The sequence below is a fragment of the Bufo gargarizans genome, chromosome 8, assembly GCF_014858855.1.
Source record: "Bufo gargarizans isolate SCDJY-AF-19 chromosome 8, ASM1485885v1, whole genome shotgun sequence".
NCBI lineage: Eukaryota > Metazoa > Chordata > Amphibia > Anura > Bufonidae > Bufo > Bufo gargarizans.
In genome coordinates this window covers 8,932,622-8,950,225 of record NC_058087.1, presented here as the reverse complement: position 1 = coordinate 8,950,225, position 17,604 = coordinate 8,932,622, and the positions used below count along the sequence as shown (strand labels likewise).

Sequence of the window (17,604 nt, the reverse complement as noted above, 5' to 3'; positions counted from 1 at the left end):
AGTGTGTGTGGCTTTTTGATCACATTTTATAAAAAAATTTGGAATAAGATAAGCAATAAAAAAAATAGCAAATTGGCCATTTTTTTCTGTTACTAGTGTTGATCGAGCACCAAAGCACTCGGGTGCTCTACCAAGCACAATGGTGAACCCGAGCATTAAACCAGGCACCCCCTGCTCTGAAGAGGGGAGGTTGCCAGGTCCCACTGAGGTCTATGCAGAAGATCGCTGTACAGTGAGGGAATCCCCCAGTGTGAGTCTGGGGCTTAGGAGTCCCTGCTCTGACTCCATATAGAGCCGTATATGGAGTCAGTGCTTGAGGACACCACAGTGTATTTAAATCTAATTAGGTCTGTAATTCTGAAAAGTTTCTGCCAGGATTTGAGCTCACAATGTTTGACATTAGAGGCAAGGACCTTAACCACTCAGCTATAAAGCTGAATGATAAACTGTGTCAGAAAAACCTCATAGTAGTTTGTCATGTAGTAAGTATTCCTATAGCAGAAGTATAATTTCATATTTCACTGCAGGCTAACATGTAGCTATATAGCATAGTGGTTAAGGTTCTTGTCATGTAGTAAGTATTCCAAAAGCAGAAGTATCATTTCATATTTCACTGCAGGCTAACATGTAGCTATAAAGCTTAGTGGTTAAGGTTCTTGGCAGCTGTCTGGTAAATAAAGCTTCTACTTGGATTTTACACCTTGGCTGTGGAATTTATTTCTTTATTTGGATATTTTTGGGGATGGATCGTCCTCACAGCCGCTGACATACAAGCGTAACTGTGGTGCTGCCCAGTCTGTTTTTTGCTATATATATATATATATATATATATATATATAATCATACTTCTGATATTTTTGAATGCATAATATGTGGAAAACTAATACTGATGTTTTTAGCCATAATATATTTACATATATTATAATATATTATAGATTCTAAATATATAATAATATATGTAAATGTATTTTGGATAAAACATATATATATAAATTACACCTCAATTTCTGATAAGTTTTTGCTGGGATTTGAACTCACAACTTTCTACATTAGAGCCAAGAAACTTAACCACTAATACAGCTACATGTTAACCTGCAGTGAAATATGAAATGATACTTCTGCTATATAGAAATACTTACTACATGACAACCTACTATGAGGTTTTTCTGATGAAGCTTATCTTTCAGCTTTATAGGTCCTTGCCTCTAATGTAGAAGATTGTGAGATCAAAACCCAGCAGAAAAATTTCAGAAATACAGGTTAAATTAGATTTAAATACACTGACAATCTCTCGAGCACACGTGATGCTTGGCCGAGCATCGCGATGCTCGAATCGAACGCCAGTTTGGCCGAGCATGCTCGCTCAACACTATCCGTTATGCCATTCGCCATGTTGGACTTTCTTTTATTCTATTTTAATAGTATGGGTGTTTTCGGTCGCAGTGATACCCATGATATTTATAATTATTGTGATTTAGGTATTTATTTTTTAATTATACGGAAAGGGGGGTGATTTAAACTTTTAGATGTAAATTTTTTTATATATTTTTTTATGATGATTTTGTGGTTCATATATGAGCCTATAAATTATGTTTTTCTTTTTTTTTTCATTCTATACTATAAGGGATTTTTAAAAATGTGTTTGGATTGGAAATTGCTTGTTTCTTATCCTGGCCAGAATAAGAATTGTAGCATGAATTACTTTTAGCCTCAATGCTGAAAGTGTTCAGCGCAACTACAGATGCCCCAATTGGCCACACGGTGCACGGTAGGAAGCCCGGCAGCTTCTGGGTTTTTGCACATTTAGATGCCGTGATCTCACTTGGTCAAGGCATCTAAAGCATTTAATTACCGCAACGACATTATTGCCGATCACCGTAATTAGCCGCAGGTCTTCACTATTTGTAACAGCAAAGATATGCCGGCCATGGCGCCTGCTGCACATGCGAGCGGGTGCCATGTTTACGCATCGCTCCAGTGCCGTACATGTGTGGCACTGGTAGCGAAGGGGTTAACTAAAACCATATATGTTACTGCCACTCAGACATTACTAATGAGGTCTTGGTGTTAAAGGGTCACTAACCTTTCAAAAAGTTAAGCACTGAATCTAAGTCAAAGCACTGAGACCCCCACCAATATGTAGAATGAGGGGAGAGAAGCTTTTAAATTTCAGTTGCTTGATATGGGGTTCCTTAAGGAAAAAATGTATTTGGCAATTTAGGAATAATTAGAAGAATGAATATTCATTTAAGGGGTTGCCCTAATTACACTCAGTCTGTGTGATGGATGAATGGTTAGTCTAGATGACGGCTTGCTGCATATCAGTATGCTGAAGTCTTTGGTCTCGTTATAACAAGGAGATATCTCTTTGCTTCCCAACAAGCTCTTGTTTCATTTAGTAAGCTTTTCTGAACTGTGTGTAGACTAATTGTGTCTCAAACTTCTCCTTTAAAACTCGTCTGTGTCCCAGATGACTTTCTAGCCAATTGACCTGACACAATATACAAGCCCAAACTGACAATACAAGCTCACTGAAGCAGCAATTTGAGAGAAATCAATTTCTTGTTTTCTGGTTCTTCAGAACTTTGTGTTAAGTCATACAAGCATCAGTTCTTACCTCTCTGTTGTTGGCTTTAATTGTGAAAGCAAGAAGCATTTTTTTTTTAGGATTATAGGATTTATGAAGTGAATATTATTAAAAATAATTTAAACTTGCGGGTAAGTACTGCCCTCACTGTAATGCCGTAGCCACGTTGGCTTATATAGCATCCGATGACGCATGTTCGGCTCATTTTTAGTTAGGGACAGCTGTGCTGAGGAAGGGACAGACAGTGTAGGGTGTGATTTAAGAATATTATTACCACCAAAACTTTTCAGAGACCCAAAAGTCATTTTAAGGACTATTGTGTGTGGCAGCAGCAAACTATATTTTTAGCACAACCTGCACTTAATTGCTAAAACTTTACAGACCCAAAAGTCCTTCTAAGGAATATTTTGTGTGGCAGCAATATCTATTTTTAGCGCATCCTGCACTAAATAGCGTACAATAGTAAGGTTGCTGTGGACAGTGACAATAGCTGCGCCACATCTCCAGTGTATAACGTTTCCTCATCCCAAATACCTGTAACATTCCCTGTAATTTTTCATTAGCCGCTGGTGACAGCATTGACATTATCTGCGGGATATCTCCTGTGTGACGTTTCCACGTCCTAAATACCTTTTTAAATTTGTTTGCGCATACACTTCCAAATCCTACACTACTGTACATGTGACAGACTTTCAATCATATATAACATTTAATATGAAGAAGGCGAGCAGTAAGGGATGGGGCAGTGGCCGTGATGCTGATGGTGCACACAGAGTCCGTGGCCCTGGGCCCTGTGAAACTGTGCCTGCTGCCAGAGCACAAAAAATCTACTATACCTAGCTTCATGTCCCAGTTTGCAATGCATCCTCAATGATCTCTCAGTGCCTTACAACTACTGGCTGTCCAAGCTGGACCCGTGGCATGAATTGGCGCTCTATGCCCTGGAGGTGCTGGCCTTCCATGATGCCAGCATTTTGTCTGAGTGAGTATTTAATGCTGCTGGTGGCATAATAACTGATAAGCATATCCGGCTGTCAACTGAAAATGCTGACAGGTTGACTCTTACAAATTAGAACAAGGCCTCGATTGACCATGACTTCTCGAGTCCACCAGAGGAAAGGGGATGAACATAAAGGGACTTTAAATGTGTTATTTATAATTAGAGATGGCCTTGTGGTTCGCCCGACGGTCGTTTCGCAGTGAACTTTGCGTGTTTGCGATTCGCAGAACATACGAACATATGGAGATATATTCTTGTGAAGAACTTTGACCCATGACACATCCATCGGGTGGTACAGGATAGCCAATTGAGACATTTCAGCACATGGACATACCCACTACCTTATAAATTGCCCTGATCTGGCCACCATTTTACATTCAGTGTTTTGCCAGTGTAGGGAGAGGTTGCTGTGTGGAGCAGGGACAGGCTGTTAGGGACACCAAACGCTATCTAATAGGGCCACAAAAGTCCTTTTAAGGAATAATATAGGTTCGCTATCGATAGGTGTGATACACAGAGGGGTGTGATATACTTATAATATACTTTTATAATGAGTCAAAAACACATAGATCTATATAGTGATCACCTGGAAGTCAGTTGCCTAGGGGCTAGGGGCTTACTAGGGCCATTTATATATAGGGTAAGGTTCCAGACGGGGTCGCTCTTATCAGGGCAGGTGGTCTGTGGTTAGGCTATCAGGGCCAGAATAGCACCCCCCTGTAGGGCAATATCAGGGACAGTTCTTTGCCCACCCTGTCTTTCAATACCATATAATCATTTATCCCAGGGATAGATGTTTTTTGCTTTCCCTCTGGAATTCATGGATGTGCACTGGAACCCCCTGGATTGTGGTAGGACATATGGTTTCTGATTTGGTGCTGCCGAGCACCTGATTTAGTGCCGAGCACTTGTTATTGCCTACCACATCTATGCTTTTTACTTAAAGGGCTTCTGTCACTCCCCAAAAGTCATTTTTCATTTTTGGGCTAATTCAAATCCTTATAGTGTGATTATTCAATATATAGTGCTCTTACATTTTTCTGTGGTTTAGTTTCTTTAAAAACGGCACTTTTATAATATGTTAATTACCTGGCTACCAGCAAGTAGGGCGGTTGCTTGCTGGTAGCCGCTGCATGCTCCTTTAAAAAAAATGCCCCTAATCCTGTTGATTGACAGGGCCAGCGAGAGCTCTCCTCCTAAGGCTGGCCCTGTCTGCGTTCCAAATCTCGCACCTGCGCCGTACCTCGCTCGGCCGCTCCTTCCTCAGTGCACATGCGCCGATGACGTTACATCTACACCCTGCACAGGCGCACTGAGGAAGGATCGGCCGAGCGAGCGTCCTCCTCTCAGTGCGCCTGCGCCGACTGAAGGCCGTTACAGCGCAGGCGCGAGATTTGGAACGCAGACAGGGCCAGCCTTAGGAGGAGAGCGCTTGCTGGCCCTGTCAATCAACAGGAGGAAGGGGCGTTTTTTTTAAAGGAGGATGCGCGGCTACCAGCAAGCAACCACCCTACATACTGGTAGCCAGGTAATTAACATATTATAAAAGTGCCGTTTTTAAAGAAACTAAACCAGGTAGTTGGCCCACTCACTTTTAGACTCCTCGATGACATCCAGCCTCAGCATTAGCTCCACTTCCTCCGAAGTGGCTTTTCGCCGAGCCTCGAGCACCCAGTACGGCTTTAACTAGACTTTTGCCTAGGGCTCGGTGATAATATCATGCTGGATTATGGAAGTGCTTCCAGGGAGTTCCGAGAACACATCCATGTTCTGACTAACAAACTCCCTGGCTTCCTGAGCCTGTTTAGAGGAGAGGCTGTCAGCAATTCATATTGTGGCAACCGCTTCCCCTGCAGCAGACAGAGGGGCCAAAACCTCTTCCCCTAGATAAACTGACTGTGGTCTGTCCTCAGCGCAGGTCTCCTTATTCTTCCAAGGTTTTAGAAGATTAACATAGTAGACCTGCTCTGGCTTTCACCGCCCTGGCTGGTGTACCTTGTAATTTACATCTCCAATTTTCTCTATTACCGCGTAGGGCCCCTGCCACCTAGCCAATAACTTACTGTCCACTGTTGGTACCAGAACCAACTTCTCTTCCTCCGGTACCAGAACCAAGACCCAATCACTTGGGTTAAAGCTCTGGATTCGAGCCTGCTGGTTAAAGATTTGACTCTGGGCTTGCTGAGCCGCCTCCATATGTTCCCGAGCCAGAGGCAACACTGTCTCTATCCGTTCTTGCATTTGGGTGATGTATTCAATAACACTTTGATATGGAGTGGGCTGTTGTTCCCATGCCTTCTTGGCTATGTCCAACAGCCCACGAGGATGTCTGTCATATAGCTGCTCGAAGGGCAAGAACTCAGTAGAGGCCTGGGGCAGCTCTCGCTCTGCAAACATGAGATAGGGCCAGTCCCTTCCATCTTTGGACACCACTCTTTTTAATATATGTTTTAAGGTTTGGTTAAACCTTTCTGCCAGCCCGTCCGTTTGCGGATGGTAGACGGGCATCCATAACTGTTTTATGTGCAGCAACTTGCACAATTCCATCATGACCTTGGACATGAATGGGGTTCCTTGGTCCGTCAAAACCTCTTTGGGTAGTCATACGCGGGAAAACATCTCCATTAACTCTTTAGCTATGAGTTTGGCTGATGTATGCCGCAGTGGCACCGCGTCCGGGTACTGGGTAGAGTAGTCAAGGATGACTAGAATGTGTTGGTGCCCTCTAGCAGACTTTGGTAGGGTCCTATGAGATCCATAGTGATTCTTTCAAACGGGAACTTGATGATCGGGAGATGTACTAAGAGACTACAGAAATGGGGCTGGGGGCTAGTTATCTGGCAGGTCGGGCAAGACTTACAAAACTCTTCCTCCTCTCTAAACACACTGGGCCAGTAAAACCACTGCAGTATACACTGCCTGTGTTTTCTGCAATCCCAGATGACCCCTGAGAACATGTTGGTGCCCTAGATCTAGTATCAGTTTGCGATAAGCCTTGAGCACTACCAACTGATCCACATTCTCCCCAGTAGTTGGTTGACCCGATATAGAAAATCACGGAGAACCACAAAACGAGGAAATATGGACTCAGCCCCCAGTTGTTGTGGTTATCCATCAATCATTAACACATTCTCCCAGGCTCGGGATAATGTTGGGTCCCTGTGTTGTGCTGTACCAAAATTATCACCGGAGACATTTAAGTCTGCCAATTTAGGGCCCGGCAGCAAGTCCTCCACCTCCCCAACCATCACATTCAACGCGGTTGCTCCGCACTTATCCACCGAAGTGCCAGTCACCCCTACCGCTGGCCCTTCGGTCTCAGGTTCCCAGAGTTCTGGTCTCTCACTTGAGCAAGGCCAATCCCCTGGGGTTATTCCTGACTTTTGGTGACCGGCAAGTCTCATAGCTGGCCACAGTTCCGGGATGCCCGGGAAATCTCTTCCTATCATTAGTTCATAGTGTAGATTTGCGGCGATGGCCACTTCATGAATCCTCCTGCCAGCAACCATGGTTAAAATCTTCAAAATGGTGTGGTAGTCTTTTAAGTCACCATGTATGCAGCCAGTAAAAGCAAGTGCACCAGGGTAGCCCTTACCAGGCTCTCCAGACTCCCCAAGTCAAGCAGAGCCACTGCTGGAATGTCTCCCACTTCCACCTGGCATCGGTGATTATTATCTAGCGACTCCATGGTACCTGTTGCACACAGCTTCCTGGCATATAGAGACCGACAGTAGCCATAGTTAGTGTCCATGGGCTCAACCCTATGGGAAAAGTTGGCCCTTACATGACCAGGCTCATGACACCACCAACAGATCACCGGAGCCAGGTTCACAGTGGGTACCTCCCGGGCAAACTTTTTTGGCTCCAGCCTCTGGGTCTGTGGTGGGGATTGTTGGAGTTTAACTGCCCCCTTCCCGAAAGAGCCACCCTTTAAGTTTCTTGGTAGGCTCAAATCGTTCAACCAGGTCCACCATCTCAAGGGAATTAACAAGAGACGCCTGGCCAATCCAGTGCTGAAGACGGTATGGCAACGCCCTCCAGAACATATCAGCTAAAATACGGTCCAGCAAAGCAGTGGAATTCAGTACGTCCGGTTGTAGCCATTTTTGCAAAAGCTGGAATAAAGCATAACACTTGGGTCTCAAGGGCTCAGCTGGGTTAAACTCTCACTGGTGCACCCTCTGGGCCCTGACCAACACATTCACCCCCAGCCTCGACAGGATCTCACCCTTGACTTTCTAGTAATCGGCCGCTTGCTCGTCTGGTAAGTCGAAATATACCTGCTGGGACTCGGATGCCAGGAACTGAGTGACGACCTCAGCCCACTGATCTCGAGGTAGATTCTCCCTCACGGCCACTTTCTCAAATACCGCCAGGTAGGTTTTGACGTCATCCATGGGTGCCATCTTGGGGATCACTGTAAGAACCTCTTTCCGGGCATCGTGAATGCTCTGGGATGCTGCTGCAATCTGTAGAGTCCTCACGTGTTGCAGCAGCAGCTGGTTTGTTTCTTGCTGCTGCTTATTAGCCTCCCGCTGTTGCAGGTTAGCCTCTAAAAGGGCCTTCATTACAGCTTCCATTTTGTCGAGTAACAGGTTTAAGTTTAGCTGGTTTAATTCAGGACATACATCCGTGCCCAGAGAAAAAAAAAAAAAAACATAATATTTTGGCTTTTATGCAAGCCTCACTGCGATTGCACGCATCCTCTAACAACTGTGAAGGTTTGCTCTGGTAGACTGGATAAGAAGATGCAGTATAGAGGCACCAACCAGTTATTAAATCAAACAGTTCAGTGTTTATTACCACTCTTGGCATGTTCATAATAAACAAAAAGTCACATTCAACACAAAAAGTCACCTTTTGGTTTTGATGTTAGTTTACACCCAGCTGGCAGTTCTGCCTCAAAGAGTCTATGAACAGACTTTAGACAGCCTGTTTCCCCTCACACTGGTCTCAGAACTCCAAGCCCAGCACAAGCCTCAGATCCCAATACAGAGATCCTTTCTGCTGAACCCAGCTATCTTTTGAAGGCAGCTAGGTGTTGTTAAAACCCGGACCGGCACATTAGTCCAGTCCGGTGCTTGACCCCACCTGGCCGCTAATCAGTCCAGCAGCAAACACTGGGAGGAAAATACCTGCCTCCCCATACAACTCCCTATGCTGTGTCACACTAAGCAAATAAATAAAAATACTAATAAAGTAAAATGAAGTTTCCAAAGTAGAACAATTGAATATTAACTTTTCTTACTTCAACATTTCTAGTTTACTTTGCATATCTTACCAGCGAAGTCAAGGGAAAGAAAATCATATTTCAATTTTCTTCCTTAGTTGCTGGGAAGTAAAATGTATTTAATTAAGCTGATTTACTTCGCTGAATTGCTTTGTGGGATAAAATAGCATCTTTTTTACATAATAAAACAATTTGTAATTCTAAAGTGATACTTCTAGGACAAGACAATTGAATTTTTTAATTTTTTTCCGGAAGATGTGCAATGATTGATATTAGAAATGAAACATATGTCAACAAGAATCAAGTTTTGTCAATTGCTAGGCCGACAATATAGGAAAAAAGTGTAGTGAAAATAAAAGGGATATAAAAAAAAAAAGACTCAGTAGTTACGATCATAACAATTTTTTTATTACATACTAAGGCGGATTTATTAATGAAAATGAACCAGAATTCTGGTGCTTACACCTTTTGCCACATTTACAAAGTGTCTTTAACCAAAGAGATGTTTTTAATCCTTCTGGGAAAGTGGGCAAGGCTTAGCAGTAAGGGGATATGGCTTATCAGAAATAGATGTGGTCTAAAGATGCAACATTGTGAACCAAAGTGTCTTTAGAATTCAAAAAAATATATAGACTAGAAAATGTAAAGGTGCAGCAGATTTATCATCCAGTATTAGCCTCTCTGATAAATCTGGTGCATTTTTAGATTGAATAGTTGAAGTTTACACTGTTTAAATCTTAGACGAGATTTATAAATGTACTCCAAAGCTCATTGATTATATGCTCTCTTTGTGGTGGTTTTCAAAAATATATATATTTTTTTTACAGTAAACCAGTTATGTATGATATTTTATCTACATGATTGAAAATCATTTTATAATTAATTGTTCAATCCAGAGATGAGGAAATTGATTCTGGCAAATCAGATTTGTTATGAATTTCACATAAATTGCCTTCCAGATGAAAACAAAGTTTTGGAGATTTGATTCAGATGAATCACAGAAAAACGGCACCCAGAGCTATTTTACTGTAAGATTTGGCAGGGAAAAGTACAAGAATGAAGAAGATAGAGAATAACATGCCCTATGAGGAGGGAGGTCTTGGCCTGATTGGCTCAGAGGCCAACAGCCTGATGAGCCAATCAGGGTAAGAATTCTGACAAGTCTTTCTGCTGAGAAGGCAATTACACACTATTCTGTTCTTAGCTTGTGTTCTGATAGCATGTGGTGTGGCTGTGTCTGTCAAAACCCAACCCCTGCTATCCAATACGTTTTTTTTAGTGGTCAGTAAAAAACTTTAGATGGGCAGATGAGCAGCAGATTGTTGGTAAGGAATGCTTTCTTCCCTACTATCTTGATGCTCATCTGCACATCTAAATCCATAGTTGGTTGCTCATTAAGTGGAGCATTTACATGCAGCAATCACATCCACAGTGCGAGGGCGTTGGGCATTACTATAGCTACATTGCTTCTAGGCCACAGATTGCTGTTTAGACAGCATGATCTGCTATCCAGAAACAATAATTTAGGTGCCTGCATGAATGACAGTTTCACCCCATGACGAGCAGAATGTCGGGAATGAGTGTTTGCAGGAATGTTCATCCTCGATGATCTGTCTGATTATTTGGGCATGTAAATCCACCTGTACAGTAAAACTGCACATGAATTTTATTGTAATAATGACATTAGTGTACCTATGTCAGTGAACACATTGTATTACTGCAAAATACTGTGTTATAGCAAAAGCGGTTTACTGCAAAAACTGCATTATTATACCCATGTTAGTAAACACATTTTACTCGGAAAACATTACTATAGCCATGCTAGTAATAAAACTGAATTACTTTACCGGTGTTGTTGAATGCTTTTTACGGCTAAAAACTGCATTAGTAAAACTGTGTTAGTAAACTGTGGTATAACTGTCATATATTGTTTAGTTACAGCAAAAGCATTTTACTACAAAAACTGCATTACTGTACCCATGTTAGTGAATGCACTTTAGTACAAAAATTGCATTAGTATACCCCTGTTAATGAACATGTATTACTTCAAGGTAGCAAAAGCATTTTACCACAAAATGGTAAACAGAACAGTAGAAAACAAAAAACTCATGCCTCGTCATTCGAGAGTCAGAATGTGGGTAGTAGCGCAAACAGCAGTAACATCACCAGCCATTCAGCCAGTAGTAGTACTATTACACACTTTTCTCTGACTTTTGGTAGACAGCACATTAGGACAAACAGGATACGTTTGTAGATTGGATGGTTGACTCCTCCTCTTAGTCACAGCAGGAAGATTTGGAGGTCATCTCTGCCTTGAAGCAAGGTGTCACAGCATTCCTCCTTCTCCTTCTCCTTGCAGCCACTAAACATCCTTTCAGTTGCATCATCTTCGTCTTCCCTGCCCGCTCCTAGTAGGGGCCTTCATGTTTCCTAAGAAGAGGAAATAAAACTCTGTGTACTACTTAAGATGATCTCTGTCCCTGTTGATGAGTTGTGTGAAAAGCATCAGCTTCAGCATTTGGAATTCCATGTGGAAGAGGTTCAAACGAAGGCAGAGGACCCCATGCATAGCTGTGGGGGTGATAGTAGTATGAAAGGCACTTGTAGCTATGGTGGTGGGGGCAAGGGCATTTGTAGTGACAAGGCCACATACAGAACAGGGAATTGGAAGGGTGGCAAGGATTCCACAATGGAATATCACAATCTTATAAAAGAGGCGGGGAGGGAGAGGGCTATGATTATGATTGTCTGTTGGACAGGACCTAGGAGCCGGATTAGGGTTCTGAGGAGGAGACATCAGACAAGGAAGGGCACATTTTCAATAAATGGTGAAGGCAGCATATGGGTAGAATTTCCCAAAGAACTGACAAAGCCATATCTGCATCTATTGTGGTCATCGACCGGTGATGCTGCTTACATTTTGTATTATTCATTTTGAATATTTTAACTTAAAAAACATCATACAGAAAAAGTTTCCACAGCTACAGTATTTTCCATCAAAAACAAATCACCAGAACAAAGCCATAAACTATGCTTAAGACTGGGATACAAAGCACAAGCTTTCATAAAAGAGTTTTGAGAGATACAAATATGCAAATATTCTGAAAAGTCCTACTGATATTTCTGTTATTTCTGTTTCCCAAGGGAGATGCATTAGCAATGCGTGGGTGTGTGATGGCGATATTGATTGTGACGACCACTCTGATGAGGATAATTGCGAAGGTTATATGTGTGGACCACCCAAATACCCCTGTGCTAACGATACCTCCATCTGCCTGCAGCCTGAGAAGTTGTGCAATGGGAGAAGAGATTGTCCCGATGGATCTGATGAAGGCGAAATTTGTGGTATTTTTTCAGTTTGAATTCAATTATTCTACACTATATTATTGTGTGATGTAATTTATGAAGAGAATAATATGTTTGCATACAACTAATAAGTTTTCTGAGAAAAGATACCTCATTTACTAGTATCAGCTATGGCAGAAGTTCTCAAGTGGATACCTAATAGGCATATGAAGCTAAAGATATATGATCTTAAAACACATTTAGGTCATATTTAGAAATGAGTGAAACAATTCCAGAATAATTTAATTCAACATTGATTTTCCAAAAAATCAGGTCAAAAACTACATTCAAATTTTTGATTATTTGGACAAAAGATGAAGGAGAACCACATGACCTCAGGTAGTGTATGTGTATATACATATTGGCAGACATTACCCACCAAAAAGCAATCACTTTTAGGACCATGTTTTTAAAACATAAAAATCCTACAGTGCAGTTTTTTTTTAAAGGGACTATTACCATCATAAGCTATACATTTACTTATAGCCATATATGTTCAATGCCACTTTAATATTACTAATGCTGGCTTAGTAATTAAGAGCTTGAAATGAGTTGCATACAGTCCAAGGAGACCCCAGAATGTTATCCACAACTTTTCAGGTTATTTGGAACACTATCAATTTGGCTCCAATTTATGTGCAACATAATTCAATTACCCGAGTGATTCAACTAAATCAAATTTCAAGAAGTTTGCTCATCATTAGTCATATTCAAAGCCCTCATCCCCATATACAGTATTTTGATGACAAAGAGCTCCAGATTCATCTTGTGAGGAAATCATTGATATCTAGAGAGATGTATAGTCAAGAGACCCCCTTTCTATTGAGCCCAGAGATTGAACCTATCTGATTTTATGGTACTGTATGTCCTGTGGATATGCCAAACTGTCTCCAGAAGAATCTGAAGCTTGTTTCAGCTTTGAGTCTCTCATTCACAGCATATAGATTCTAGAACCCACTGAGGTGCCTTGATACAGCACTCTGGGAACAGCCTATTCCTTTAGAAATCTCTTTCTGTGTCTTACCCTCTTGCTTGAGGGTGTCAATGATGGCCTTCTGGACAGCAGTCAGGTCGGCAGTCTTACCCATGATTGCGGTTTTGAGTAATGAACCAGGCTGGGAGTTTTTAAAAGCCTCAGGAATCTTTTGCAGGTGTTTAGAGTTAATTAGTTGATTCAGATGATTAGGTTAATAGCTCGTTTAGAGAACCTTTTTATGATATGCTAACTTTTTTGAGATAGGAAATTTGGGTTTTCATGAGCTGTATGCCAAAATCATCAATATTAAAACAATAAAAGGCTTGAACTACTTCAGTTGATGTGTAATGAATCTAAAATATATGAAAGTCTAATGTTTATCAGTACATTACAGAAAATAATGAACTTTATCACAATATGCTAATTATTTGAGAAGGACCTGTATAGTAAGTGGTAGGCAACTTTCCTATTGGTTGCTAGGGATGTTTCTAAGCTCTGACAAAGATAGTGCAGCCTTCTCATTGGCCCACAAGCGAGAAGGGAGGTTACTGATGAAAAAAAAAAATCTTGAATAGTCACAATTACGAATATATAGCACTATATTCTACATCTATGTGAATTCTCAAAGTGCCGATATTCGCAATAAAAATTTGTGATTAGAATATTCTTGATGAACACTAGTGATGATGTCGATCTCCACTGGAGCTCGATGCTGCTACTGTACACAACATTCATAGCAAACTAGCATGGAGTACATCAACAAAAACTGTATAGGAATTTTAATATTAAGTCTCTAAGCTGATGTGATACCCTTTTATTTGAGTTTACAATGAATGTCGTAAAAATTATGAAAGAGAAGTCTTTACAAAGTCTTCATAAAAGGTATTGAAGTTAAAGCGCCCGTGATCATGAAATATTTTTGAAGAAAACACTTAAAAGGTTCTTCAAAACCCACAAGGTGTCTTTGAAGAAGTCCTAAATACTTTTGAAATGTTTATCTTTGGAACATATGTCAAGGGGCAGACTAAGATCCAAAACTATGGCAGGAATGCATAGCTTCAAACTATTGCTAGGATATAGGATTGAGATACCCACAGTTTAGCCTTTTTGTGTAGATAAAGCTCCACTGTTGTGGGGCTTTATGTGGTTATAATAAAATATAATAACATTAATAATTAACATGAACATTATTTTAAATTGATGTACATTTTTATGTGACTATGCATATAGTAGTAGCATTGGCACTAGTGCATGTAGAAGGCTAACATTGACTGTTTATGTGGCTCTTTGTTCAACTTTGCTGTCTATATTGGGACAGAGTCAGCAGAATTATCTCATTATTTTTAGAAAATTGGATATTCCAGGGGTTCAGGGGTTCTCCATTGATTAAATATTACATTCCTCTATTAGATAAGGCAAGACATAATTGCTTCTTTGGAATGATGTAAAAACATGCTTCTGGACGGGTGAGAAGAATACTTTTCTAATGCCTTCATTCTTATTGACTAGCCTAAATAATGACAGGGCAGGTCTTCATGCTAAGGTTCTTACACAGAAACACTAAAGCAAAAAGCAAGTACTTGTGGTTGTTTTATGAGCTACCAAGTCACAATAGGGCACTGGTCATTAATAAATTATTTGTTCATGGGTACAAAACTGCAGAAAAGAGATGCCCCCAATAATCTAAATAGAATGCAAAGTTTTGAACTTCTGCTTTTTTTATAGCAATTTATCCAGCTGTCTGGCAGGCTGTGAAACAAAGAAGGCCGGAAATTGACCAGACAAAAACTGTTGCATGCAAAAGTTTTAGTCAGCCCGAATCCTGGCATATTTGCTGGGGAGCGCTAGATCCCATTATATTCAATAGGGTCCAGTTGGCAGATGGCACTATCCAGCCATAACGGATCTGGATAGCGGCAGCAGGCTGTTCTCTTTTGGAACAGCCTGCTGGAGAGCTGTGCCCAGATGTGAAACTAGCCTTAGTATCCCAGTGTTAGAGTTTGTAGAACAGCTTTATGCTCCCTCCTTCTCCACCCATCAACTCTTAACAACATTTTAGAAATTGCAAGTTATTTAGCTCTTAAGTGCGTGATTTTGTTCTGAGTAAATCTCAAAAACTCCAGTTGGAAATTACCAATCACCTACACTAACCTGTATGCTCTTTAATACAAGCTTTTTCTAACTTTGCATTCATTCTGCCTGTCACTAGCAATAAAAACTGTCATGAAAAGCTAACCTTTTAACATAAAACTTTCCTGATTTTCTTGAAAGTCACTTGATGCTTCTTCACTCAGTCTTTCTTTCTTAACACGTCAAGGTCCTAGTTTTGAATCCAAATAAGTGACATGTTAAAAAGGCTTTTTATTTCACCGGTACTGTCAATTTTTTCCTGTCAGATCACTAAAGAACATTCAAGTTAGAATAATGAGAAGCTGATGATAGTTTTAATAGCATTTAGTCCTCATAGACATGACAGTTGGTGAGACTTGTGAAGGTTTAGTATCATACTATGGTTTCATGGAAGATGGAGCATGCCTTATACATGGACCATTATAATAAGATTTTTTTTTCAATATAAAAACAAATTTACCTTGAGTTGAGATGGCCGATAAAGATCTTGGAGCCAGATCAAAACACATTAGTCTTAAAAGGATTTTCTGAGACCTAGATATTGATGACTTATCCTCAGGATAGGTCAACATTAACAGACTGGTGGGGGTCAAACACCCAGGATCCTTACGAATTAATATTTCCAGGTACAGTATCTGCCTGTGCCAGAAACTATACAGTGGATGGAAAGCTGGTGCTGATGGGAGCTGATCTGTAGCATCCTGGCATGGCCTCTACTTAGTGAACAAAACCTTGTGCTTCTGGCTTTGTCCACTGTGTATAGTTTCCAGCACTAGTGGCTACACGAAACAGCTAATCAGTGGGGGTGCCAGGTGTCAGACCGCACCCGATCTGATATTGATGGTCTAATCTAAAGATCGGTCTTCAGTATCTAACTACTCTACCCTTTTAATTTAGTAGAGTTCACTACATATCACACATCTGTTTGCCCGCTTTTTGAAACATACAATAGGCATATTCAGAGTTACTTTACTTTGGTATTTTCTGAAGTTCTTCTTTATGGACATGGAATTTCATTAATGACGAAGCAGATAAATATTTTTATCAATTATTATTTTAGTTGGTCTTTTGAGAATACCATGATAGTCAATGAATACCGGCAAGTGGTTTCATGACCCAATGAAGCCTAATCTTCAACGAATGACCAGACTAGAGCTCTATTATACTATGGACTTTTTATAAGGAGATCTAACTCATTTCTTTAATGTAATTCTGAGTTGAAGAGAAAAAAGGTGGCCATACTAAACTTTCACAAAAGCAAGACTGCCAAGTAATTTGTTTGATTGTCAAAGCAATCAAACATCTATTTATTTTGTCAGATGTCAGCGATAGTGTGCCAAGACATCAGAATGGCCTGGTTCACAAAAATTTTAGCTATGTCAAAGTGTCAGGCATACAGAAGTATGGTGAAAAAATTCCTCAGTGGTTGATGCCTTTTAATGGCTAACTGAAAAGATGACACAATTGCAAGCTTTCGAGACTACTCAGATCTCTTTCTCAGGTATCTTTTAAGACTGTAAGAGATATAGGGGGTAATTTATTAAGACCTTCATAGCAAACTGATTGCAAATCACTCATAACTTCTAGCAGGAATAATAAAGTAATGCATAGTATAGAGTAATAGGAATAGATGAAGCAGGTCCTTCTATGTTTACGCAAAGAATCTTTGAAATTCTGACCTATATAAAGATATATTAATAAAGTGACCGGTACATATAAAAAATAAATAAACAAAATTATATCCAAATGTTGGAATTCACTTTAAAACTTATGGTTAGGAGAATACACAACTTTATTTGTTGTTCGCTTACCTTTAGACACCATGTCTTGTTTTTGTAAATATATATATATATATATATATATATTGAATATATTTTATCTATTTTATATTTCTTTCAGATGAATGTTATTTGAACAATGGTGGCTGCAGTCACCAGTGCAGCGTCGCTCCGGGAAGAGGAATTGTTTGCTCGTGCCCACAGGGAATGTATCTGAGTGTGGATAACAAGACCTGCAACATTGTGGATTATTGCACAAAGCATCTAAGATGCAGTCAAGTGTGTGAGCAACACAAAAATATGGTCAAATGTTCATGCTACGACGGCTGGACATTGAATCCTGATGGAGAAACATGTAGCAATGTTGGTAAGTAACATACAGGTTGCAACCCTTCGGCTCAAGCATGTCCTATTTATATTTACATAAACATTTAGGCAATGGCTACATAGTGTCGACCATTTTACAGACATCTTTGAAATATACTTTGTCGAGTCTGTACAGAAAAAAAATCAACAAAATATACAATGTATTTTTTTTCAAGACTATTTGGGATATCA

At 40.4% G+C, this 17,604-nt stretch overlaps 1 protein-coding gene across 1 annotated transcript in view; it reads left to right on the top strand.

The window, feature by feature from the left end:
• LRP1B (LDL receptor related protein 1B) overlaps positions 1-17,604 on the top strand; it is a 1,294,122-nt gene that overhangs the window by 692,401 nt on the left and 584,117 nt on the right. The window contains 2 exon segments of the mRNA XM_044303104.1: positions 11,962-12,162; positions 17,168-17,413. Coding sequence (XP_044159039.1) covers positions 11,962-12,162; positions 17,168-17,413 — 447 coding nt within the window.